The 27,707-nt window shown below is 36.0% G+C and overlaps 1 protein-coding gene across 1 annotated transcript in view; it reads left to right on the forward strand.

The window, feature by feature from the left end:
* The first annotated feature begins 10,157 nt into the window (after nt 1–10,157).
* The window catches only part of RpL24-like (ribosomal protein L24-like), a 40,137-nt gene continuing 22,587 nt past the window's right edge, over nt 10,158–27,707 (forward strand). Inside the window, exon 1 of the mRNA XM_089087037.1 lies at nt 10,158–10,312. Coding sequence (XP_088943163.1) covers nt 10,232–10,312 — 81 coding nt within the window. The 5' untranslated portion in view covers nt 10,158–10,231. The remainder of the gene's footprint in view (nt 10,313–27,707) is intronic.

The following is a 27,707-nucleotide window of genomic DNA, read 5'->3' on the forward strand; positions in this document are numbered from 1 at the left end:
TATCCAACAGCTATGCTATTGAGTTCGTTGTATTTACGCACAAGCCATCGATGTTTGTCATTGGAACCTCCTTGTTAAATAAACACTGCTTAACAGTTTTATATGCCCCTTTCAGAGATTCACCTTGATTTTTGAATAGATCGACTAGATCAATTTCTAAACCTAAGGCTTTCGAATAAAAATTATGTGTCCTGCTGTTTTGTGTTGCTAATATCAATAGTTTCATCAATTATCACCTTTGGAAATCATTCTGACCTTTTTAACAACGATTTCTTTAATATCATAGGCAGCGCAATAGCGCTGCCTAGGTAAAGAATGATGTTGGCACAATGTATTGTTTATTTTATTATATTTTGTTTATTTTTCATACCCGAGCACTTTGTATCGAAGGACTTGTAGTAGAAACTTCGAAAAGGGCTCATTCGACCGGAAATTGGAGTGGCTAGTGCCCCTTTTAATAGTCGAAAGTGATTGGAGGGCGACTAAACTCCCACCCCCCACGCCTATCATTCCCCTAAACATATCCAATCAAAATTTTGAGATAGCCATTTTGTTCAGCTTAGTTGATTTCCAGATAGAAAATATGTTTTTGAGGAGGAAACTCCCCCACAATCCTCGAGGCAAGGGTTTTAAGTGATGCCCTGAGGGCGTATAAGAACGATGTTGGCAAAATGTATTTATTATTATTTTCATTTAGAGCAGGGCACTTCGTATCGAAGAAGATGTCGTAAAGGGCGAAAAGGCCTCATTCAATTGGAAATTGGAGTGGCTTGTGCCCTTTTTAATAGTCGAAAGTGATTGGAAGGCAACCAACACCCCTTCCACGCCCATCATTTCCCAAAACACATCCAATCAAAATTTTTAGATAGCCATATTGTTCAGCGTAGTTGATTTTCACATAGAAATTATATTTTTGAGGAGGACACTCTCCCACAGCCTTCAGGGCAGGGGTTGTAAGTTATGTCCTGGGGGCATATAAGGTTTTTATAGAAGGTGTTGTCATAAAAAAAAAGGCTGGTGTTCAAAAAAGGATCATTCAACTGGAAATTCAAAGAGCTAGTGCCCTTTTTAAAGTGATTGGAGGGCAACTAACCCCCCTCTCTCACCCACCTTTTCCCCAAACACATCCAATCAAAACTTTGACATAGCCATTTTACTCAACGTAGTTTTAAGTTATGGAAATCAGGTCTTTTAGGATGATAACCCCACAACAGCACCCAGGACAAGGGTTGTAAGTTGTGTCTTTGGGGCACATAGGGTTATAATAAAACGCATTGTCGTAGAAACTTTAAAAAGAGCTTATTCAATTAGAAATTAAAATGGCTAGTGGCCTCTTTAATAATCGAAAGTGATTGAAGGGCAATTAACACCCCTTCCACGCCCACTATTTCCCCAAACACATCCATTCAAAATTTTGAGATAGCCGTTTTGTTCCACGCAGTTTAAAGTCCGGGAAATTATACATTTGAGCAGGACACTCCCCCCACAGTCTTCAGGGCAAGGGGTTTAGGTTATGCCCTGGGGGCATATAAGTTTTTATTCAAATCTTTGTCGTAGAAAATTGAAAAAAGACTTTTTTGAATGGAAGCTCAAAGGGCTTGTTTCTTTTGTAATAGAAGACTTTTATTGAGCGGTAACTAACCCCCCCTCTTGTGCGCACCACTTCACCACACCCAAGAGATAAAAATTTTGAGATAGCCATTTTGTTTCACGCAATTTATAGTTCTGGAAAATACACTTTTGAGCAGGACACTCCCCCCACAGTCTTCAGGTAAAGGGTTATAAGTTATGCCCTGGGGGCACATAGTTTTTTTTTGAAATCTTTGTCGTTGAAACTTAAAGAGAACTTTCAATTGGAAATTCAAAGGGCTAGTGCCCTTTTTAATAGTCTAAAGTGATTTGAGTGCAACTAAACCCCCTCTCACGCCCACCTTTTCCCCCAACACATCCAATAAAAATTTTAAGATATCCATTTTGTTCAGTGTTGTCGAAAGTTCTGGAAATTAGTATTTTAGGATGAAAACCCCCTCAGAGCCCTCAGTGCAAGGGTTTTAAGTTATGCTCTGGGGGGTATATAAGGTTTATATAGAAAGTTGTTGTATAAATTTCAAAAATGGCTCATTTGTTTGGAAATTGAAATTGCCCTTTTTAATAGTCAAAAGTGAGTGGAGAGTAATTGACCCCCCTCCCACACACACTATTTCCCCAAACATATTCAATCAAAGTTTAGAGATAGCCATTTTGTTCAACGTAGTAGAAAGTTCTGGAAATTATGTATTTAAGAATGACAAACCCCCCAGTGCCCCCAGGGCAAAGGTTGTAAGTATATGCCCTAGGGGCATATAAGGTTTTCATAGTTAGGGTTGTTGTAAAAACTTCTAAAGGGGCTCATTAAATTGAGAATTGAGAGGGTTAGTGCCCTCTTTAATAGTCAAAAGTGATTGGAGGGTAACTAACCACCCTCTCACGCACACCATTCCCCTAAACAAATCCAATGAAAATTTTCAGATAGCCATTTTGTTCAACGTAGTAGAAAGTTCTGGAAATTAGGTCTTTAAGGCTGAAAGACCCCCCCCCCCACAGTCTCTAGGGCGAGGGTTGTAAGTTATGCCCTGGGGGCATATAAGGTTTTTATTGAAAGCGTTGTCGTAGAAACTTCAAAAGAGCTCATTTGATTGAAAATTTAAAGCGCTAGTGCCTTTTTTAATAGTTGAAAGTGATGGGAGAGTGACTAACGCCCCTCTCACGTCCAGCATTTTCCCAAACACATCCAATCAAAATTTTGAGATAGCCATTTTTTTTAACGTAGTTGAAAGTTCTGGAAATTATGACTTAGAGGATGACAACCACCCTCACAGCCCTTAGGGTACGGGTTTTAATTTATGCCTTGGGGGTACATAATGTGTTTATAGAAAGCGTTGTCATAGAAACTCAAAAAGGGCTCATTCAATTGGAAATCGAAAGGCCTAGTGCCCTTTTTAATAGTCGAAAGTGATTAGAAGGCTTGAAATTTTTATAGTAAAGATCGATGTGGGTATAATGTATGATTTTTGTTTTGTTGTTATTGTTGTTTAGACCAGGGCACTTCGTATCGAAGGAGCTGTCGTAAGAACTTCTAAAAGGGCTCTTTTGATTGAAAATAGAAAGGACTGATGCCCGTTTTAATAGTCGAAAGTGATTGGAGGGAAACTAATCCCCCTCCCATGCCCACCCTCCCATTTGCCTTTATGTTTAAAAATTAAATGTTGCCTTAAGATTAAATCAAAATGCACTGTGTTAATGCTAATTCCCAATAAGGCCTCTCAGCATTATCCCAAGTACGACTGAGGGTATTATGTTCCAACTTTCGGGGCTACTTCTGCTCTTAAAATTTAGCCAAGTCAAAATAGCGTAAGTGTCTCCAACCTATCAAAGAAAGTAAGCAGATTTTTTTGTGAATGGTATCAAGTTTTCCATTTCAGGTCAACTAGAGGAGGTATGAAACGAAATTAAACACTACTTTTTGTGTCAAGATTTTTAAAAAGGTGTTTGCTGTTAAAAATTTCTGAAAACTTTTCTCCAGCATACAAATAGCAGACCAAACTATAAAGTCTTAAAAAAACAAAAAGATTTAAAGTATTATTTTCTTTTTCCCTGAAAAGACTATATCAATATAAAACGAACAGACATTAATTAAAAAGAACTTTTTCCACGAAATAAGTTTTTCAAAGAAAAGTAAAGAACTCTATTAAACAAAAAATGAGCAAAAATACAGCCAAATAATCTACGAAGCGTGAAACTACACCAAATCAGCAATGATAAATAAATGAAACCCAAAACTAACAGAAATTACAATAAATAACAGAGTCAAACACAAAAAGAACAGAAATTAACACAAGTTGGGCTCAAAACCCATAGAACATAATTTGCACTTAAAAAAATAAATGTGCATTGTCAGTTTAATATACATATACTGATATTTAGTAATCAAAATGTTAATATTATTTGATATATTAAAGTTATAAAAGTAAGAAAATTTATATTTTTTTCAAATAAAGTGCCAATTATGTTCTGGCCTTGGGAAGGCATAGGGGCTTTGAGCCCAACTTATGTTAATTTCTGCTCGTTTTGAGTTTGAAACGGTTATTTATTGTAATTTCTGTTAGTATTGGGTTTCATTTATTTATCATTGCTGATTTGCGGTAGTTTCACGCTTCGTAGATTATTTGACTTTATTTTTGCTCATTTTTTGTTTAATGGAGTTCTTTGCTTTTCTTTGAAAAACTTATTTTGTGGAAAAAGTTTTTTTAATTAATACACTCAAAGTCGAGTTGTATGATATTGGTTGATGTTTTATTAGCAAGTTTTACCGTGTTTAAAAGGTCTAGGTGTGGTAAAACTTTGACCAGTAAAACAAAACTTCAATTGAAATCCAAGGAAGTTCATTTTTCGCAACAAAACTTACAAAGCGTCCCTTTGTTTCTTCAGTTCGGTATTCACTCTCTATTATTGAATTAATCTTACGATTAGACATTTACATTTTCTTGTAGTCCTCAAATTTTGATTCAACTTTTTTCTTTTTTAACTCTGCATATTTAGTGAGCTTTGACTTTCTTTTTTCTTACATAAAATGCGAAATGATTTTTTTTTCTATACGATTTTACAGGTATCAGCCGATCATATTTTTTTGTTTATAATCTTCATTGTAAAGTTTAGCAGACTTTGACGAATTCGGCTTCTTTTCTTTCGGCTCTATATTCTTTGGCTGGTTTACAACCTGCATGTTCATATTTGAGTTCACTTGACTCACCACTGTCACTATAGTTGGAATAAGAGACCCTTTTATCAGCCTAGTTGGATATTCGTTATTTGGCCTTAATTAGCTAATGTTGTATAAAAGGTTCATGTTTTTTTTTAATTAATTAAAAAAAACTTTCCGAAAAATAAGTTTTTCAAAAAAAAGCAAAAGCCATTTTAAACTTAAGCTAAGCATATACAATTACTCTATTAAATTCAAACTAAAAACGACCAGAAGTTACTATTAAAGAATAAATGATTCTCTACATGAACAAATATTGAGCAAAAGTTCTTAGGAAAGAAGATACAACAAGTAATAATGAAACTGAATAAATAAATCTTAAAGTGAGTAATCCTTAGATTGCATAAGAAAATCAAGCTTAAACTAACACTAAGTATTTTACTATTAAAGTGTAAATGAAACTTAAAATGAACAGAAATTAAATAAACAATCAATGCGAACAAAACATGCAATATATATTAATGTAAATGAATAAATAAATCTTAAAACGAGTGAAACTTAAATTGAATATGCAAATCAAGTTTGAATCGAATAAAAATAACCACAAACAGGAGTTTGGGTATCGTCTCACTGCAGAAGCCTAAAACCTACTGCGTCATTGGCACTTTACTGAAAACAATTCTTTGAAATATTTTCACTTTTGTAACTTTAAGAAATCAAAAATTATTTAAGATTTTAAGGAATAAATATCAACATATGTATATTAAATTGACAATGCACATTTTTTTTCAGTAAACTCATTTGAATTTTTTTTTCAATAAAGTACAAATTATATTCTGGCTTTTAGAAAGTATAGGGGTTTTGAACCCTACTCACATTAATTTATGCTCGTTACTCTAATATTTATTTAATTTTTGTTCGTTTTGGGTTTCATTTATTTATTGATACTGATTTTGGGTAGTTGTATGCTTGGTAGATTATATGATAGTCCGGACGCCAGGTGTTGAAAATGTGAACCATACCACGACAGAATAGGGCTGCTGCAAGAATTAGCCTACCCTCCACCCCCTAAATTCACCATTCGGATTCAAAAATACAAATGGCATTTGCTTGCGAGTGGTGGAAAACTCCGAAACTTGACATTTTATTATATTTTGGTGTTTCATGCAAGAAAATACATATTCCACAAAGTTTGAGGTGCAGTTTTCCGCTCAAATAGAAATGCCTAGAAGCCATAGAATGTTTTCATAACAAACTAACACGATTAGTTAAAAAAAAATGGCACAATTAAAAAAAAATAGCAAACCTTAATGAGTCTTGAACAGTCTTGGAAAGTATAAACAAAATCAAAAACAAATAAGTAGAACAACAGGGAAATTTTTATACAAGACAGTGGAACGCAACTTTAAAATGTCTTGTGTAAAAATTTCCCTGTTGTTCTAATTATTTGTTTATGATGGAAAGGCAGTGTGGACTTCGTCGCTATTTGTGAAACAAAATCAAATTGAATATTAGATATATAATGATATTAATAGTTGAAAGATCAATCAGTTCAAGTTTTTTTTTCACTGTAATTTTATATTTTCATTTTCAATGCTGTAAGAACTGGAAAATTATAAATTTGTAATATACGAGTAATTCGTTTTCAGTTAAGCACCAATGACGAAGAAGGCTTTAGGTTTTCACAGTTAAAGAAGGGGGCAGTATCCAAATTTTGCTTGTAGTGAAACTATATTTGTCTTGACCAATCATGAAAAGAACTAATAAATTAAACTGAATATTTGATGCATAATGATATTAATTGCTAAAAGCTCATCAGTTCAAAATTTTACTGTAATTTTAATATTTATTTTCAATATTAAGTACAAAAGAACACATTTGTAATATAATTCGTTTTCAATAAAGCGCCAATGACGCAGTAGGTTTTAGGCTTCTGCAGTGAGACGATATCCAAACTCTTGTTTGTAGTTATTTTTATTCGATTCAAACTTGATTTGCATATTCAATTTAAGTTTCACTAAGTTTCAATCAACTGGATGTGTTTGGGGAAATGATGGGCGTGGGGAGAGGGGAGGGGGCTAGTTACACTCCAATCACTTTCGACTATTAAAAAGGGCACTAGCCCTTTAATTTCCAGTCGAATGAGCATGTTTTGAAGTTTCTACGACAACGCCTTCTATAAAAACCTTATATGTCCCCAGGGCATAACTTAAAACCCTTGCCCTGAGGGTTGTGGGGGAGTATCTTCCTCAAAAATATATTTTCTATATGGGAATCAACGACGCTGAACAAAACGGCTATCTCAAAATTTTGATTGGATGTGTTTGGGGGAATGATGGGCGTAGGGGGGGCTAGTTGCCCTCCAATCATTTTCAACTATTAAAAAGGGCACTAGAACTCTCGATTTCCAATCGAATGAGCCGTTTTTGAAGTTTCTACGACACTGCCTTCTATAGAGACCTTATATCCCCCCACGGTAGAACGTAAAACCCTTGTACCGAGGGTTGTGGGGGATTGTCTTCCTCAAAAATGCATTTTCTGTCTGGGAATTAACTACGCAGAACAAAATGGCTTTATCAAAATTTTGATCGGATGAGTTTGGGGGAATAATGGGAGTGGGGGGGGGGGGGGGCTAGTTGGCCTCCAATCACTTTCGACTATTAAAAAGGGCAATAGCTTTTTGAATTTCCAATCGAATGAGCCTTTTTTTAAGTTTCTACGACAACGCCTTCTATAAACCTCATATGCCCCCAGGGTATAACTTAAAACCCTTGCCCTGAGGGTTGTGGCGGAGTGTCCTCCTCAAAAATATATTTTCTATCTGGAAATCAACTACGCTGAACAACATGGCTATCTCATAATTTTGATTGGATGTGTTTGGGGAAATGATGGGCATGGGGGGGGGGAGGGGCTAGTTACACTCCAATCACTTTCGATTATTAAAAAGGGCAATATCCCTTTAATTTCAAAACGATTGAGCCTGTTTTGAAGTTTCTACAACAACGCCATCTATAAAAACCTTATATGGCCCCAGGGTATAACTTGAAACCCTTGCCCTAAGGGTTGTGGGGGAGTGTCCTCCTCAAAAATACATTTTTGGTCTGGAAATCAACTATACTGAACAAAATGGCTATCTTAAAATTTTGATTGGATGTGTTTGGGGGAATGATGGGCGTGGGGGGGGGGCTAGTTGCCCGCCAATCATTTTCGACTATTAAAAAGGGCACTAGAACTCTCGATTTCCAATCGAATGATCCCCCTTTGAAGTTTCTATGACAACACCTTCCATATGAAGTGCCTCTGGGAAAAAAAATAATAAATAATAATAATAAAACATTTGAGCCGTATGGCCTTTACTATAGGCAACGCTACAGCGTTGCCTCTGATGATATTAACAGGCAGATTTTCAAAGAGGCGGATTATATTGAAAACCCAAAACGTAGAATTGTATCTCTTGTTGAATATTAGATTATGATTCTAATTGTAGTTCAATATTGTTATTATATATTTTTGAGAGTATTCATCAGACACTTTCCTGGCAAATTGTAGGCTTACTCAATTGGATGGGAGATATGGCAGAAGACCTCTTCCGCTCTATAATTAGGTAAATATAGATATTTCATGCTCATTACCTGATGTATAAAAGATTTTTATCTTATATATATCTCTTCCATCTGGCATCCATTTGAGGGAAAAGCTGGTATTACAACAAACTTCTTTAGATTAGATGAAATTTGGTCTAAAATTATTATGAATCCGAGAAAAATGGAGTAGTTACAGCAGAATCTCAGACAGTCCAAAATTTCAATCCCATTCTAATACCAATTACAAGATCAGGCAAAGAAGGTCGAAAATTCAGTACTACAATTTATAAATTCTAGATGTATCTAGTTACCAAATATAGTTAAAGCCAAATTAAAATTTTAAATCGTTCCAAGAATATGAAAGAAGTCAAGGATTTGGTTGAATGTTTGCACAAGATTTTACCCTTATTCTTCTCTTATTTCCAAAATCCAAGTGAAATTTCTGGAATAGATAGGGTATAATATGAAATTCGTTAAATTTATATTATTGTAGTTTCGCCAAATTGGCTCAATCTAAACTAAGAAAGTAAGATCTACTGCTGACCAATAATAAATTATTCGTTTTTAAATTTATTGTTTTTCCATTGGTTTCACCTGTATAATTTTTCCTCTTATTTCGCTAAAGTTGAACAGTGAGCAATCAAAGAAGCAAAATGTGGGCTTAGTTGTGGGCGTTCTTTAGTTAGAAACGTTGCTATAAGCTAAAGTTTCATGTGCATTTTTAAACAAAAATGGCAATTGAAGGTATTATCTACTCAGTTTTCAGTATGCAAAATTTGATGCAAATCAAGGCCATTATTGCCTTTTCAATACTATCATAGATCCGAGCAGCTCAAATATTTTGTTAATACCTGACACTATGATGTTCTTGTATGAAGGAAGAAAGTTTTTATGGAAAAGGACAATTTACAATCTTCTGAATTCCAAGTATTTTGCCGCTTCGTAACATACTGAGTCACTTGAAGGTCGGAAACGGATAATTTTTTATCCTAAGATTAAAATATAAAAAATCTAAAGGTCAAGTGGACAATTTTCATTGCTGTGAGCCACTTTAAAGAAGCTATCAGATTATGCTGCAAACTATATAAGGACTGCCGGAAAGGGGAGAATAAGCTCTCTAAAAAACTCTTGCGAAATTTATTAGGGGCCTAGGCCCCACCCCCTTAAATTTCCCACTACCTACTCTGCCTGTAAGCTCTATTCCCATTTTCTGGTTATAATCAATATTGGTAGACTCTTACAAAGTTACTTAGCATGCTAGCTTACTTAGTACACTGAAATCAACAAATCACTGCACAAACAAAAAGCTAAACATAGACAGACCAACGTCACACCGCCAAAATTTATTTCCTTGTCGGTGCGTCTTTTATCGGCGGCAGGTCATTAATTAATTAGTGTGATGTCGGGGTTTAATGCAAAATTTTGGAGGTTTTGATCTCATTTTCAAAGGCTTCTTTTTAAGTTTAAGTTCTTTACGCTTCAAGCACTTTGTCCAATCTGTCGCTCAAATCACTTTAGCGTACTATGTTTCCTAGTTTGTATATATCAGACGTGATCATCAAAATAAAAGCCTAATGCAAATGGAATAGCCTAATGGATTAGAAGAAACTTGGAGGTTAAAAAAAAATCAACAAAGATCAAAAAATGCAGAAGTTTTCAATACTATAGGAGCCAGAACCATGAAAAATGTATATCCTGCGTTGTTTTTCACACAAATAGCTGTTTCTGGGATTTTCAGTTTCACCAAAACTGTTGATCAGCAAAAAGTGTTTCCGTGATTCAGTAAGATTTCGCTATTTGCAATTTTGACTGGCGAAAGGGACGTCAATATAGACCATTAATACAACTAGCAATTCTGGAAGAAACTAAAGCCACTTTTCACGTGTATTTTTTCTGAATCCTCTGAATAATGAGGATAGAAAAGTGCTATTTTTGCTCTTCAAGTGTATATCCAGGCCATGGAATGGTTTTTATTCGAAACGATTGTAAAGTAAGAAATACACTTTAATCTGTTCAGAGTAAATTGCTTTGTGTAAACTTACAGGGCTTTGAGCTTCTACATTCTTAGGGTCCAAAAGGGTTAGTGGGTTAAGTTCTAGATGAAGAGTAATTCTAAATAAGATGCCTTCTTAGATTTTAGATAATTTTTCGGTGAAATTCTACTTTAGCTACTTTTTGCTATCTTGGGAAGGTGTTATGTTAGGAAAATGAGACTGTCTGGAATGGTTCTACAGGCTAAAGTATGTCTCGGGAAGTAATTCTGAAAGACATAACTCCACTCGTTCTCACTCTAAAGGGTCATAAAATTTGCCTACATAACAGTTCTATACCCATTGAAATTTTGACAAAACAACATTTTACCTTAATTTTCAGTTATCAGTTTCTTTTTCTCTGGCTTTAGCTGTGAAAATGTAATTTCAGTTATTTGAGCAGAATTTTAAGATATATAAATAGTTTATTTCCAAAATTCAGGAAATGTATTTGCATTTTTTTAAAACCTTATAAATTGGGATTGAGCAAAGTTGTGCAGCTGAAAACACTTTTCTTGTACTTTATTTAAACAGAAGATCTATTTTGTAAGGTTCCGCTTTTATAACACACATATTTTTAAAGGACATCCAAGGTCAGTACCCTCTAGAGGGAGAAGGAGTGGAGGTAGATACTTCAAAATATCTTCCCAGGACATACTTTAGCCTGTAGACCCATCCCTGAAAGTTTCATTTTCTTAACCTAACCCCTTTCCAAGATAGTCAAAAGTAGCTAAAGTAGAATTTTACCAATTTTTCTGTTCAAACTTCCAGAATTATGTAAATTTTTCAACATTTAGCCTGAGTACTTTTCTAAGGTAAGATACACAGCGGTAAAAGACATTTTTTGGGAAAGACCACTACTTCAGCATTCCAGAAAAAATAGAGATGAGTTTTCAGGCTGCATCTATTTTACTACTGCATAATACAATGTGAGTGTAGTGACAAGATCCCTGCCTTTTGTCAACCTTCTTGGTGAAGTTTTCACCAGTAATTTATCATCATAAATTCAAAATATGGTCTCTATTTTGACAAGCAATTGAAAAGAAAATTGTATTTAATATTTGTGATTTATAGAATAGGCCTAAATAGCCTATTGAGCAATAAAGGTAACATTTGTAAAATCAGAAGACAATCAGCTTTCTGTTAGCCTAATAAGTGAATAAAAGTAAAACACTGAAAGGATATGTACATCCAAATAAGATAGGCCTAGGCTAATTGGTAGGCTATTTCTAAAAAGAGATCATTCTAGGTAAGTAAGTAAACTAATAGTTTCAAGTGTTTTATCTTAAATTTCTGTCTTGATGAAAGCCTTTTTTTCAGCACTTTGCCTAGCCCTCAGAGCCCCACTAGATAAATAGCAGCAAGCAAAACAAAACACAGAATCCAAGTTTTATGAGTATTGAATCCATTCATAAGTCTTGTGGACTGAATTTCTTTTTGTCAGAAGTGGAAACCAGATCTCCTAAGAATAGTTTGAGCTGGTTGGTCAGGACACATCATAGAGATATCTGAGAGAGATTCTTGACTACTACTAGAACCTGCAAGAGGTTCAGGAATGCAGACCACTCTTTCATGTTGAACTAGGCCATTTATTCTTCCTCTTGCTTGTGAAAGATTGTCACAGGTAGGGGAAATTATGTCCAGTAACCCAAAACCTTAAGCACTGACATTATTGCCAGTTTCTTGCAATGAAGTTTCTTCTGAATTTTCACAGCCAAAAAGTCCACATAGTTTATTGTCACTTTTTACTCATGGTTTGACTACAGATTCAAAACAACAAAAAAGATTACCTTAAAATTACCTTAAATTGCACTAGCCAGCGATAAGGACAAATCCTGTAGATGCCGGTCAATGATGATGGTGGCTCAGCTCATCGGGCGCATCCCAAACTGTGCGTCATGGCTTGCTGCACCAATCTCTGTCAACAGCTGACTTGAAGGCTTCAGTATTAGGGGACATGACTGCATTCTGGCTAAGGGAATTCCATAAGCCAACCACACGGTTGGAGAAAAATTTGTTTCGCAGCCTGGTATTAGCGTGTTTCTGGTAGAGCTTTAGGGGGTGCCCTCTTGTTCTTGACAAACTATCTAACTGGAATAAGTCAGGGATGATATCATGGTTGCAGATCAATTTGAATGTCATCAATACATCTCCCCTCTTACGTCGGTATGTGAGAGATGGTATTTTGAGCCTCTGGAGTCTGGTAGAATATGGCAAATTTTGAAAACCCCTTATGCATTTTGTTGCTCTCCGCTGCACCAATTCCAGAATCGATTGGTCAAGCGTGTTAACTGGCGTGGCAATGGACATCCCGAATTCTAATTTAGGTCGGGTCAGACTCTTTCGGAGCTTAGAAATCACTGCTGGGTTGTAGTTCAGAATGTTCTCTTTATTATGCCAAGAGTTTGGTTGGCTTTGGCTACTGCAAACTGCATGTGTAAGTTGAATTTGAGCTTGTTATCAACTAAGACTCTCAGATCTTTTTTGCAGTGACTGGTCGTAAGTGGCTGTTTATAACCACCATTGGATTCAATAAAATACTGGCTGAGAGGGTTGTTTGCTCCAAAGTGTATGACCTTGCATTTCAGGATATTAAATTCTAGTCGCTAGGTTTTTGCCCACATTGAGAGTGCGTTGAGATCTGCTTGGATGTCTTTGGTACTTGGGGGTCATAAATTGGACTGATTATTTTGGAATCATCAGCATATAAGCATATCTTATTCTTTATGATTGAAGATGCATCATTAATATAGATGTTGAATAGAGTTGGGCCCAAAACTGTGCCTTGGGGTACTCCACTTTCTACATCTGCTGATTCTGAGAAGAAAATTGATCCACCATCCCCAAATACTCTTACCACCTGCTTCCTGTTGGTAAGAAATTGCATCGTCCAATTTCTGACTTCATCGTGGAGGCCTATTGCGTGGAGTTTAGAATTTAGCCTCCTATGACATACTTTATCAAACGCTTTCGCTAAGTCTAATAATATCATATCAACTGGGGATCCTGTGTCCATAAGTTCTGTGACATGCTCGTAAGCATCAATGAGGTTAGTATCAACTGATCGACTGGGGCGGAAGCCATGCTGGCTAGGAGATAGTAGCTTGTTCGCATTTAGGTGTTCAATAATGGCTGAATTAACTATGCCTTCAAGAAGTTTTCCCACTCCCAAGGTGAGACTAATTGGTTGATAGTTGCTGGCTTCATCTCTGCTGCTTCTTTTATGAACAGGTGTAATGTAAGCTTCCTTCCAGCCTTGTGGAATAGATTTAGTATTTAGGGACTTTTGGAATAGTAGGGTGAGAGGATGTGATAGTACTGCATACGTCTCCTTTAAAAGCCGAGGGGGCACTCTGTCAGGTCCTGTTGATTTATTTGGGTTAATCTTCTTTAGTCGAGTCTCTACATCTACTTTAGTAATATTGATGGCGGCATACTTTTTTGAATTTTGTACTGTGGGGGTCTGGAAGTGGGGCATTATCTGCAACTGCGAATACTGAAATGAACTGCTTATTTAATGCATTAGCTATCTCCCTTGGGTCACAGATTTTAGATCCATCTTGTACAAGTTGAGTGACAGAATACCCGATGACACATACCTCCAAAATTTCTTAGGGTTAGTTTTTGTTGCAGCTGCCACTGATTCCTCATACTTCTCGGTGATATTTCTGGAGAGACTTCTAAGCTTGTTACGCGCCTGCTTATATTTTGTGTAATAGTCAGCCTGGTTTTGATTCTTTGTGTACAGCTTCCAGTATTTCTTTTTTCTGTTCCTAGCCATTTTTATTTCTTTTGTAATATACGGGAGGGTTATTGGTTTCCTTTTCCATTTTGTAGAAGTGATTTTCAATAGCCTTCAGTAATATTCTTTTTACAGTTGTCCATGACTCTTCCACATCTGTATTCTCAATGAAAGACCAATCACATTGAGTCAGTTCCTGACAAATTAGACTGTAATCAGTGTACACGTGTTTTGTAAATTCTAGTCTTTGGAGATACAGTCTAAAACTGCAACTTATGACAATGTGGTCACTAGCTCCAAATGGTGGTAGGGGCTCGATGCTTATTATAGACTCTTGGTCTTTTGCTAGTAGAAGATCAAGTAGCAAAGGGTTCTGGCTATTTCTATATCTTGTTGGGAAGTTAACTGCCTGGTACAAAGAATGATTAAATAGGCACTCCAGGAATGGTCTTATTAAACTATTTTCAGAAAAACCAAATCTGTTGACCCATTGAATATTTGGGAGATTGAAATCACCAACAATAATTATGTTTCCTCGTAGCTTCATTTTAATATCAATTGAAGTACTCATAGCAAGTAAAGAGGATTCAAGGCTAGGGGAACTGGGGCTTCTATACATGCAACCAATGTAAAATGGCCCACAAGGCAGGAGGACAGATATCCACACTTGTTCAATATATGGTTCATAATCTGAATTAATATCTATGCTTCCTACCTTCAGAGAGCTTTGGATGTACACGGCTATTCCTCTTCCTCCTTCTCTAGATAAGTTGGTGACCAAGGTATAATTGGGTATCTGGATCTGGGTATCTCCAAGAGGAGTGTTGGTCCATTTAGGTTTAATCTCGCAGAAAGCGTAAACGTCTGCTTTTTCTGTCAAAACGGCATATTTTATCTCATGGAGCTTTGACGTTAAACAATCTACGTTACTGAAGACAACTTTCAGACCATTGTTCATCCAATGCGTGCAACTTTTATTCGGGCTATTATCCAGATCATTACATTCCCCAGACTCTATGCTGCTGTGGTTTAAATCATCACTCATGAAAACAGTTTGCTCAGAAAGAATACAGCTTACTGATCTTGCACTGTAAAAAGATTCACTTGATTCATCAATAGTACTAATTTCAACATTAGAAGACACAGGGCTATTTACGCTACTATCTATATTTCTTTGAGAATCATCTAGTTCGTGTCCATTGCAGCTGGCGCTGTGGAGGTGGGCACGGTTTTTGGAACAATTCTGTTGCCTCGAATGACTAGTTTTTTTTACCATTAGCTTGTCGCGCATGAAGTACTTCATACAGCTTTGTCCTGTTTATACGGTTGGCTTTTGAAAAATCATTTCTAAACTGAATTTGGCCTGTTCCTTTTCTCTCATATGACTTTTGCAGGATCACTTTCTTAATTTTTAATTCATCAACCGAAAAAATAATGGAGCTCGCCTTACGCAAATCATTTTCATTCCTGGAGTTATTGGGACTGACGAGGTGGCAAACATTTTTTACAGCTATCCGTTGTAGGCCGTATTCGTTACATAAGAAGTCACGAATGAATGTCTCATCATTGGGTTGCGGCAATACTCCGAATGCTAGGACATTTAATTTGCGTCTTTTTTTGTCTCTATCTTCAGTGATCAATTTTTTCCCGTGGCTCTTGAGTTGCTGGTTCATTTCATCTTTAAGAGATTCTACTTGAGATTTGATTAGCTTTTGTAACAGATCAGGATTACTAGCAGCCCCCAGGGCTTACTCAAGCGAAGTAATACAAGTCTCCACATCCTTGAACTTGGCATCAATGTCTTTCTTGAACTCTTCTTTGAATTCACTAAATGACTGTTTAACTGCATTCTTGATTTTAATATCTAGGTCCTGTACAGCAGTTATTGCAGGTTCAAGTGGTTCAAGCGTTTTGTTAACTATGGCTTGTATTTCAGCTGCACTAGCGCCACTATGGGCGTTACCTTTACAAACAGGACACTTCCATTCGCAGCCTAATCTCCTTGTCATTTTTGTCAGAAGATTATACTCAGGTTTGCTAATTTCAAGGCAATCGATGCAAAGCCATTGTTTACAAATGTCGCAGTTCATTGCACTAGATTCTTCATCCAGACTCTCATCACAAGCAGCGCAAATGTCTTTCCCTTTTCTTGGCCTTTCTCGAAGCCTTTTTGGTGGCATTCTGCAACTTTGCAACTTTCAGGCACTGATATCAAGGCGACACCAAATAAAACGCAACTCAGGTAACAGGTAATAGAACGCAACTTGGATAACAGAATGCAACCAGGAACACGAGAATGCAGCGCCGCTAGGTAGCGTTAGTGTAAAGTCCAAACTGACAAGCTGATGCTTAGTTTTTACTGAACCTAGTCAGAAATTGCAACAAAAGGTAAGAGAGTAGAGAGGAATTGTTTCACACATTTCAAAACAAGATCATCTTCTATCAGTATATTTAGGATTCTCCAGGTTGAGGACAGAATTAACATTCCAGAACAGTCATTGAAAAGTAACTAAAAACTAGCAGTGCTATTTAATGGATCAGAAAAAACAAAAGCACTGGGGTGAAGAATGCAAATGACTGGTCATTCAGTCTTGCTAGTTCAATATAGGACATAGCTAAAATAGAAAATAGTTATTGAATAGAAGTAACAAGGTCTGTTTCCAAATCTAGGGGGCATGCCTCCTACCCCAAACTCCTAATTGGCACTACTGTGACCTTTTATGCTTTGTTCAGGTGAATACAAGTAAATTTTTTTAATAAAAAGATTTTAAAATCACAAGGGGGGCATGAGGATTTTAGAAATGCCTAGTTGAGACATGGTCCAAAATTGGTTGAGAACCACTGGTCTAAATGAAAGAAAATGTTAGATTAATTCTAATCCATCCTAGACCCTTTCCTATATTTATCTGAAGGCTCATGGATAATTAGACAATTTGGGCATTGAAATGTGCTCTTTTTGACTTATGGCACCTCCCAGGCTACAAAATGACCCCCACCCCTCCTTTATAGCAGCTTATGTGCAATTATGCATTACCAAATATAATTTCATGGAAAATCATTTGAAACAACTGAGTTAAATCTAGATTTAAGACAAACATCCACTTTAACAATTTTTCTTATATAGTCTTTTCACTACCAAATATGATATTACTTCCTGTGCAGCTGGAAATTCAAAGCAGTTTTTTCATACTTTTAAATCGGCTGGCATTCTCAGAATTTTCAATTAATAGCAACTTGGTTCTCTTTACAGCTAAATCATGTTTGTTTGTTCTTAGGATTTTTCAAAAATCAGGAAACTTTTCTCAGGCTCATAACTTTTAATGGGTGGCTGATTGACATTTTGAGGTACCTATTTTGTGCTTTCTATTTTACTGCTAAATTTTGCATACAGGGAATTTTCAGGGGAAAATACTAGCTCCCTCAACTTCAAGGGTCCATAAAGGGCTTTAATTTGAATTCCTGAGTAAAATGATCATTATATTTGAAAAGAGCATGAAAAATGCATTGAGTGGTATGTTAACCTGGTTCATAGCACAGTAACATATGAAACACAAAAGAAAGGATATAAAATAACTGAAAAATCAAATCAAATAGATGAGGATTCTGTCAGCCAGCAGCCAAAAAAAAAACAACATAAAAATAAACAAGCATAATATTTTGACAAGGACCTAATATTTTGACTGTCAAGTCATCCTCAGTGGACTGAAAAAAAAATTCTCTTCTTGTAGAGTCTGCTTTAAAAGATTAGATTTTGTTCTTTTTTTTCTGAGCACTGAGGATGAGTTGGCATAGCTCCTTGTCAAAATATTTGCTTGTTTTTCATTTTCATAGTTTGCTACTGGCTGACAAAATCCTCATTTTAAGTCACCTATTTGATTTTATTTTTCATTTATTATGTCCTCTGCACCACATGTTCATATGGCTTTGCCACCTTGAGGCTTGTATATGAGCCTATGTGAGCCAGATGGTACATATTCTACTACAGAAAAAATAAATAGTTGTTCAAGAATTAAGATTTTTGGAAGAGGCACATGATTTGACTCTTAATGACATGCAAAATTCAAGTAAAGCACAAAAGAATACACTTATTTGGGGAAAATTTTTAGAAAAACCTAAAAAACTAAGGAAAAGTGTATTAAAAAAAACTTATTTTCAAAATTAAATAGGGGTTAACCAAAAACAAATAAGGAATGTGGGGAAAAACTAAAAATACCAGGTGAAAGTACTTGTTCTTAGGATTCAGGATATTTCCAGTTTATAAAGTTTTTAGTTTATTGTATTTTAATGTGTAAAAAAATTATTAGCAGTATAATATTGTTATTGGCTAAAATGACCATGTTCTACATGCGTGCAAACTTGTTTACCCTGATATTCACTATCAGCTCCCCCAATTACCCAAGAATCCACCCTCAAACCAACTGCAGCAAATGTGAGCCACCCCTTGAAAGATAATGATCCCTGGATCACTGACTATTCCCCAGATAACATTACCTTAAATTGCAACTAGGAGCAATCTAAAGATTTCTCCTTGTAGAACTCTGGAATGATGACTAGTTGTATGCAGGTTCACTGGTGACAAGGTGCTGTTGCATATTCAGTAGCATCCCAATTGAGTTTACACTCTCTGGAGGACCACTCAGCATCTAGCCTTCAATTAAAAACATCAACAGATTCAGCAGTAACTGTTTCATTAGATAGTTTGTTCTAATTATTGACAATATGTGTTGAGAAGGATTGAATATGGACTCTAAAAATTGTTGACTGCTTGAGAAGTTTCTGGTGATGACCTCTAGTTCTTGAATTGGTACCAAAAGTAAGGAATAATGCTGGGAGAATATTAGCCTTCAATAACTTGAAGGTTAAAATGGCATCCCCTCTATTTCTCCTGTAAACAAGTGTAGAGAGATTCACCTTTGATAGTCTTACAGTGTAGGAAAGCTCTTGCATGCCAGATATCACTTTAGTAACACATCTCTGCACATCTTCACAAACTTTTATGTCTTTTTTTAAAAAATGGAGAGGCAAGAGATATTTCAACTTCAAGCTTAGGATGCACAAGTCCCTTATAAAGAAGACTGATGACTTTAGGGGAACAAGAAGAAATAGTACACTTAATTAGTCCCAAGGTTAAACTAGCCCCAGCAGCAGACCTCTTGGCATGAGTGCTGAATTTCAGTTCATTGTCAAAAGTGACACCAAGATCTTGCTCAGTATTTATAGAGGAGAGTGGGTGACCTAAGAAAAAATAAGAGCAGCAATGATTCAGTTTACCAAAGAGAATGATATGGCACTTGGCAACATTGAATTCAAGAAGCCAGACCTCAGCCCATTGACCCAGCAGCTGAAGATTATTTTCTTCTTCTTCTATTTAACAGCAGGCGGGCTTTTCAGTAAAACTATTTAGCCCTTTTCCTTCTGCTTCACTCTGTGGGCTACAGAGCTACTGGCTTGATTGCCTGATATTTATAAGATATATTCAGATATCTTTCAGCAGATCTTTCGACTCTAGGAGTTCAAATATAAGATGATAGATGTCGATTTCTATGCTATGTGTGTAGGTATAGTTGGCTAGGCTCTTGGCTGATAGTGGGATTTTGTTGTGTTTGAAGTATTTTAACAGTTTAGAAAGCAAGTTATGTTGTGCAGACGTCAGCATATTACATTCAAATAGGCAATGGTCAATTGTTTCATTATTCTTATTACAATGCCTGCAAAGAGGGGACAGGGGAATTGAACCACTTGAATTAGAAAGCTTATATGAGAATGCAAGGAAATTTAGTCCATTTGTTCCAGAACGAATTCTATGATAAATTTTAGAAAGATACTTATTGGGAAAGGGGGAAAGGATAGGATTAATCTTATTAAAATTAATATCTGATAGCCTCCATCGGTAAATATCTCTAACTGGGATTGGTCTCCCACTTGGCTGGTCAATATTTATAGCATTTTTTGCTATTTCATCAACCTGATGATTACCACTTATGCCAGAGTGGCTAGGAATGTACTGAAAGTAAGTTTTTATGCCACTTGAAGCAAGATTATCAATAATACTGAGACAATGATAAGTGTCAATGTCCAACTTATATTGAGGAGCTGAGGCCAGCAACTCAAGGCTTGGTAAAGAGTCGGAATAGATGATAATATTATTCAAATTTTCAATCAAAGGTTGGTTTCGCTTAAGGTGTTCTAATGCCATGATTATGGCATTTAACTCAGCAGACATTATAGATAAATTATTAAATAATCTCTCTCCCATTGCAATTTTCAGGTGAGGAAGGAAAACACTACTTGCGACTTTCTCATTCATTTTTGACCCATCAACAAATATTTGGAAGGGATTTTTATAGGTAATTGTTTTTAGTTCTGCAAATTTTTTCTGGACAAAAGCAATGGGGGTTAAATCTTTATTCCATTTTGAAAATTCAGTATTTATTATAGGAAATGACCAATTCCATGGAGGGGATTGGGGGAAAGTAGGTGCAATAGACTTTGCTGGTACAGGGAACTTCTTTTGAGTATTGGCATACTCATCTGCAATACCTCTATACGTGGCTGGATTTCTGGCTGGAGTATTGATAAATGTTGTGTTGTTGATTTATTCTTCATATGACTGTGTATCAATGTTCAGCTTTGTTAAAAGTAAAGCAAGATCTTTTTTTGCTTGAATGAGCATATCATCTGGGATGTAGATTTTTGCCAATTCTGCAATAATTTTTGTTTTATGTAGTTGATGTATGTTCATGGCCTGAACTGCATTAAAGTTTAGAATGAATAAGCATATATTTGGGGATTGCATTTTTGGTAGTGCATCCTGTTTGTTGGTTAAGGGATTGATTCCTGGTAGTGTTTCTGGTGTGTTTCTTCTTGGGAGGGAGGGCCAGGCTGGCCTCATCTCACCGGAAAACAAGGCTTGATGGCTTGGTGATTCCTTCTGATCGGGATTTGAGCTAGGGGGCTTAGAAGATGTTGTTTTATATGGGGTGCTTGATGCATTTGGGGCATTTGACTTGGGGGTTTTGGTTGGTTTCATTACAGGCTTTATTTGGTATTGTTGGGCAGCATTTGCTTCCATTGCTGCAAAGGGGTATGGGATGGCCTTCTCTGTTGATATTTGGAGTGTTAGAGCTCTTTTCTTGTATGCAGGGCATAATGATTTATTTGTAGATTCATGTGGACCTTTGCAATTGATGCATGTAGGCTGGGTGTTTTTGCAAGTTGTCAGCTCTTTAGGATGGAAAGATTTACAATTACTACACTCTTAGAGAATTTCATTGCATTTGTTTGTTGTGTGTCCCAGTTTGATACACTTCTGACACTGAATAGGCTTAGGTTTGTATTCCTTGTGTGGTTTGATTTGCCCAAATAGGAATAATTTTTCTGGGATATCAATTTTATCCTTTAGTGTGAATAAGAAGGATCTACTAGTTTTTAGGCCAGTAGAGTTAGGTTTTCCAAGTTGGGTAACATCCTCAACTGGGATTGTGTTTCCAGCCCTATCTGAGAGGCCTTCTTTTAACTCCTGAGTAGATATCTCTGGGTGAACATTGTAAACTACAATTTTTGTTGGTGATTGTTTTGGGTTCCAATTAGATGCAATAATTGGGGTATTCAGAAGGGATTTAAGGTTAATTATTGTATCTGCTGATTTCTGATCTTCTACAGCTATAAGCAGAGATCCATCACGGTTAATGTTAAGAGAGAACATTGATTTTAGCAATTTAAAAATTGCAACTCTTATTGCAGTGATCATTTTTATTTCAAAGGGGGTAGTGGGATTAATTTTAAGGTAAATTCCTAAGTTTTTGGAGGGAGGATCTTGGGCAGGGAGAGGGGAAATGCTTTAAATTGGGGAGATTTTTTTCCTTTTTTTAGAGCTTCTAGAGAGGACCTCTTGAAACCCATCATTATCATCATTTATGGTTGCATTAGGACCTACAGTTATCATTGTCCTATTCTCCGAATCGGAGCCATCATTAGAACTTTCAGATAATTTGCTTGACCAGCCAGGATGGGTATCTTTCACTATGGAATTTGATGTGGGATCTGGGGGGACGTTTTTTTTTGGAGGACATCTGAACAATGCCAATTGGAAAAAGCTTTAAACACAAATATAAAACTAAAAAAAGAAGGGAAAAAAGATGATATAAAACCGTCTGCACTATACTATGGGAAGGATAAACACCACAGTATAGCCCTGAGGATGACTTGAGCAGGATAGGTTTGGTACAACTACTGATTAGAAGCGATAATAATCAAGAAAATATATTTCGATTTTCTTGTACGGTTGCTGTTGTTGTCTTTATTTAGCTGGGAATGTCTTCTTCTATTTAACAGCAGGCGGGCTTTTCAGTAAAACTATTTAGCCCTTTTCCTTCTGCTTCACTCTGTGGGCTACAGAGCTACTGGCTTGATTGCCTCATATTTATTAGATATATTCAGATATCTTTCAGCAGATCTTTCGTCTCTAGGAGTTCAAATATAAGATGATAGATGTCGATTTCTATGCTCTGTGTGCAGGTATAGTTGGCTAGGCTCTTGACTGATAGTGGGATTTTGTGGTGTTTGAAGTATTTTAACAGTTCAGAAAGCAAGGTATGTTGTGCAGACGTCAGCATATTACATTCAAATAGGCAATGGTCAATTGTTTCATTATTCATATTACAATGCCTGCAAAGAGGGGACAGGGGAATTGAACCACTTGAATTAGAAATCTTAATGATTTGTAGCTGGAATTATTCTCTTCTTCTTCTTCTATTTAACAGCAGGCGGGCTTTTCAGTAACACTATTTAGCCCTTTTCCTTTTGCTTCACTCTGTGGGCTACAGAGCTACTGGCTTGATTGCCTCATATTTATTAGATATATTCAGATATCTTTCAGCAGATCTTTCGACTCTAGGAGTTCAAATATAAGATGATAGATGTCGATTTCTATGCTCTGTGTGCAGGTACAGTTGGCTAGGCTCTTGGCTGATAGTGGGATTTTGTGGTGTTTGAAGTATTTTAACAGTTTACAAAGCAAGGTATGTTGTGCAGACGTCAGCATATTACATTCAAATAGGCAATGGTCAATTGTTTCATTATTCATATTACAATGCCTGCAAAGAGGGGACAGGGGAATTGAACCACTTGAGTTAGAAAGCTTATTTGAGAATGCAAGGAAATTTAGTCCATTTGTTCCAGAACGAATTCTATGATAAATTTTAGAAAGATACTTATTGGGAAAGGGGGAAAGGATAGGATTAATCTTATTAAAATTAATATCTGATAGCCTCCATCGGTAAATATCTCTAATTGGGATTGGTCTCCCACTTGGCTGGTCAATATTTATAGCATTTTTTGCTATTTCATCAACCTGATGATTACCACTTATGCCAGAGTGGCTAGGAATGTACTGAAAGTAAGTTTTTATGCCACTTGAAGCAAGATTATCAATAATACTGAGACAATGATAAGTGTCTTCTTCTTCTTCTATTTAACAGCAGGCGGGCTTTTCAGTAACACTATTTAGCCGTTTTCCTTTTGCTTCACTCTGTGGGCTACAGAGCTACTGGCTTGATTGCCTCATACTTATTAGATATATTCAGATATCTTTCAGCAGATCTTTCGACTCTAGGAGTTCAAATATAAGATGATAGATGTCGATTTCTATACTCTGTGTGCAGGTATAGTTGGCTAGGCTCTTGGCTGATAGTGGGATTTTGTGGTGTTTGAAGTATTTTAACAGTTTAGAAAGCAAGGTATGTTGTGCAGACGTCAGCATATTACATTCAAATAGGCAATGGTCAATTGTTTCAATATTCATATTACAATGCCTGCAAAGAGGGGACAGGGGAATTGAACCACTTGAATTAGAAAGCTTATATGAGAATGCAAGGAAATTTAGTCCATTTGTTCCAGAACGAATTCTATGATAAATTTTAGAAAGATACTTATTGGGAAAGGGGGAAAGGATAGGATTATTCTTATTAAAATTAATCTCTGATAGCCTCCATCGGTAAATATCTCTACTCGGGATTGGTCTCCCACTTGGCTGGTCAATATTTATATCATTTTTTGCTATTTCATCAACCTGATGATTACCACTTATGCCAGAGTGGCTAGGAATGTACTGAAAGTAAGTTTTTATGCCACTTGAAGCAAGATTATCAATAATACTGAGACAATGATAAGTGTCAATGTCCAACTTATATTGAGGAGCTGAGGCCAGCAACTCAAGGCTTGATAAAGAGTCGGAATAAATGATAATATTATTCGAATTTTCAATCAAAGATTGGTTTTGCTTAAGGTGATCTAATGCCATGATTATGGCATTTAACTCAGCAGACATTATAGATAAATTATTAAATAATCTCTCGCCCATTGCAATTTTCAGGTGAGGAAGGAAAACACCACTTGCAACCTTCTCATTCATTTTTGACCCATCAACAAATATTTGGAAGTGATTTTTATAAGTAATTGTATTAAGTTCTGCAAATTTTTTCTGAACAAAAGCAATGGGGGTTAAATCTTTATTCCATTTTGAAAATTCAGTATTTATTATGGGAAATGACCAATTCCATGGAGGGGATTGGGGGAAAGTAGGTGCAATAGACTTTGCTGGTACAGGGAACTTCTTTTGAATATTGGCATACTCATCTGCAATACCTCTATACGTGGCTGGATTTCTTAACCAATTATGTAATGTGTGTGAGCTATTTGATTCAATTTTTGTAAGATGTTTTGTCAAGAGAAAGCTACGTTTCTCCCTTATTGTTGTTAATCCACTCTCCATAAGCAGAAACTTGGTGCTTGTGGGTTTCCTAAGACCAAATATGAGACGTGTTACATCATTTTGTGTTGTTTTAATTTTTTGCATCTGGGTCTTTGCACATGCACAATAGACAATGAGCCCATAGTAAATATGGTGTCTTATATGTGATGTATAAAACTGTAGGAAGGTTTTCTAATTACAACCCCAGGGTGTGGAAAGAAGTCTTTTTAGTATATTTGCTTTTCTATAACATTTTTTTATTGTGTTTGAAATGTGGAGGTGGAAATTAAGTTTTTGGTCAAGCATGAGACCAAGGTAATTAATATTATTATCTTCTGGAATAGTTGTTTTATTTAGAGGTAGTTTTGCATTAACATGGTTTCGCTTCCTGTGAAATTGGATTATTTTTGACTTGGTGGGTGCAATGGGTAAATCTGAATGTTGAGAGAATTTTTCAAACTGGAAAAGTGACTTTTGCAGATTTGACTGTGCTATCTGAAAGGTGTTGCCAGATGACCATAGCACCAAATCATCAGCATATTATAGATTCGTGTGGGGTAGGTTCATGTCCCAGAGATATAGGGCAAATAGGAGGCAACTGAGGACTGCTCCCTGAGGTAGGCCTTTGGATATTGTCTTTTGGGGTGAAGAGGCTGAACCAACACAAACAATGAAACTTTGCACTTCTATGAAGGATTTAATTAAGGATACTAGCTTGCGAGGTACTCCAAGGTTTGCAAGTTTATTTAAAAGGATTTGGTGGTTCACATTGTCATATGCTCCTTCAAAATCAAGGAAAGCTGCCACTAGGATATTATTTTTTGAGAAAGATTCATTTATTGCATTTGTTAGCAAAATGAAAGCATCTGTTGAGGAGTGGTATTTCCTGAATCCAGTTTGAGTGTGTGGGATCATGTTATTTTTCTCAACAAACCAGAGGAGTCTGTGATAAATCATTTTCTCCATTATTTTCCCCATCACAGGTGTAATCATTATGGGCCTATGAGACTCAAGGTTATCTTTTGGTTTATTTTTCTTTAGGATTGGTAGGAGGGACGAACACTTCCATATATTGGGGAACCTAGAAGATACCCAAGCATGATTATAACAATTTATCAGTTCTTTTTTGTATGAAGGTGTGAGAGTCTTTATCCATGTAGGGTGTATATTGTCATAGCTGCTGCTAGTTTTGGACCTAATACGATGTATTGCATTATTCAATTCCTGGATTGAAAATGGATTAGTTATGTACTCGGATCCTGGGCGTGGTTGGTAACTAGGGTTCATAGGAATTGTGGACAGATTGCTTTGATTGTTTGATGTTAGCTTATTAACAAAAAGAGTTGCAAATAGGTTAGCCTTTTCAATATCGTTGTCATAATGGGTATTATTATGTAAAAGCTCATACAGGAGTGGGTTGGGAGAAGTCTTTTTCCCACATATGTGGCTTATGACTTTATGTATAATTGGCTCATGCGTTTCTCTGGAGAGATTATTTGCAAAATTATTCCAGTATTTATAATTAGCATCTATTATAGTCCTTTTTAGATTAGATTCTGCTTGTAATTTTTTTAAATATGTAGTAGGTGTTGGTTTTTTTATGAATTCTGTCCTAGCTGCCTTTTTTATCTTCCATTTATTTAGGCACTCATTTGTCCACCATGCTTTAGGAATTTGTTTAGGGAATGTTTTCTTAGGTGTTGTCCTGGGGATAGCATGATTAGCTGTATTTATTAGTAAAGATGTCAACGCTTCAGCATGTGTGTCAACTGTTGTGTTAGAAATGCATGAACTTTGGGTGAAACTTGTAATTTCATCATTTAGCTTATTTTGGAAAATAGACCAATTTGCTTTAGTGTTGATATATTTGGAAGTATGAGATAGAAGTTTCAGCAGGTTCATTTAGGGAGCAAACTATAGCAAAGTGGTCTGTACACAGACTATCAATTTTATTTATGTAAATTTTGTTCAAAAAATTTAAAGACACAATTTGTAGGTCAATTGTGGAGAATTTGGCACTTTTGGGGTTGAAATAAGTATTCAGGTTTGGAGGGGTAGCAACAACTAATTCATTATTATTTGAAGTCATATGCTCAATAAATTTACCAGCTTTATTTGCTGGTTTATTCCCCCACAAAAGGCTGTGGGCATTGAAGTCACCACAAATAAGGATATTTTTTAACATATTAGAATTATTTATATAATTAAAGAAATCCTTGGCATCTGTAGTTTGGCCATTAGGGTTATAAAAGCTTATTATGTATGTTTTTAAATTATTCAGCCAAACACTTATACCAATTACATCAACATCATTTTCAAAATCTGGAAAATTGATGCCACAAAATTTTATATTATTATTAACTAATAAAGCTACACCACCTCCTTTTCTCTCTGAAGATCTATCCTTTCTCAGGATAGTATATCCCAGAGACTTAATTTGTTGATTTTGGGTTAAATGAGTTTCCTGGAGGCAAGCAATATTAATTGAATTATTATTCATAAATGATATTAGTTCATTTAGCTTATTTTCTGTGAGTGATCTTACATTCCATTGGAGCATTGATAAATGTTGTGCTGTTGATTTATTCTTCATACGACTGTGTATCAATGTTCAGCTTTGTTAACAGTAAATCAAGATCTTTTTTTGCTTGAATGAGCATATCATCTGGGATGTAGATTTTTGCCAATTCTGCAATAATTTTTGTTTTCTGTAGTGGATGTATGTTCATGGCCTGAACTGCATTACAGTTTAGAATGAATAAACATATATTTGGGGATTGCATTTTTGGTAGTGCATCATGTTTGTTGGTTAAGGGATTGATTCCTGGTAGTGTTTCTGGTTTGTTTCTTCTTGGGAGGGAGG

Source organism: Artemia sp. Qi Xiang Cuo, chromosome 3 (genome assembly GCF_049724085.1).
Source record: "Artemia sp. Qi Xiang Cuo chromosome 3, ASM4972408v1, whole genome shotgun sequence".
Lineage (NCBI taxonomy): Eukaryota > Metazoa > Arthropoda > Branchiopoda > Anostraca > Artemiidae > Artemia > Artemia sp. Qi Xiang Cuo.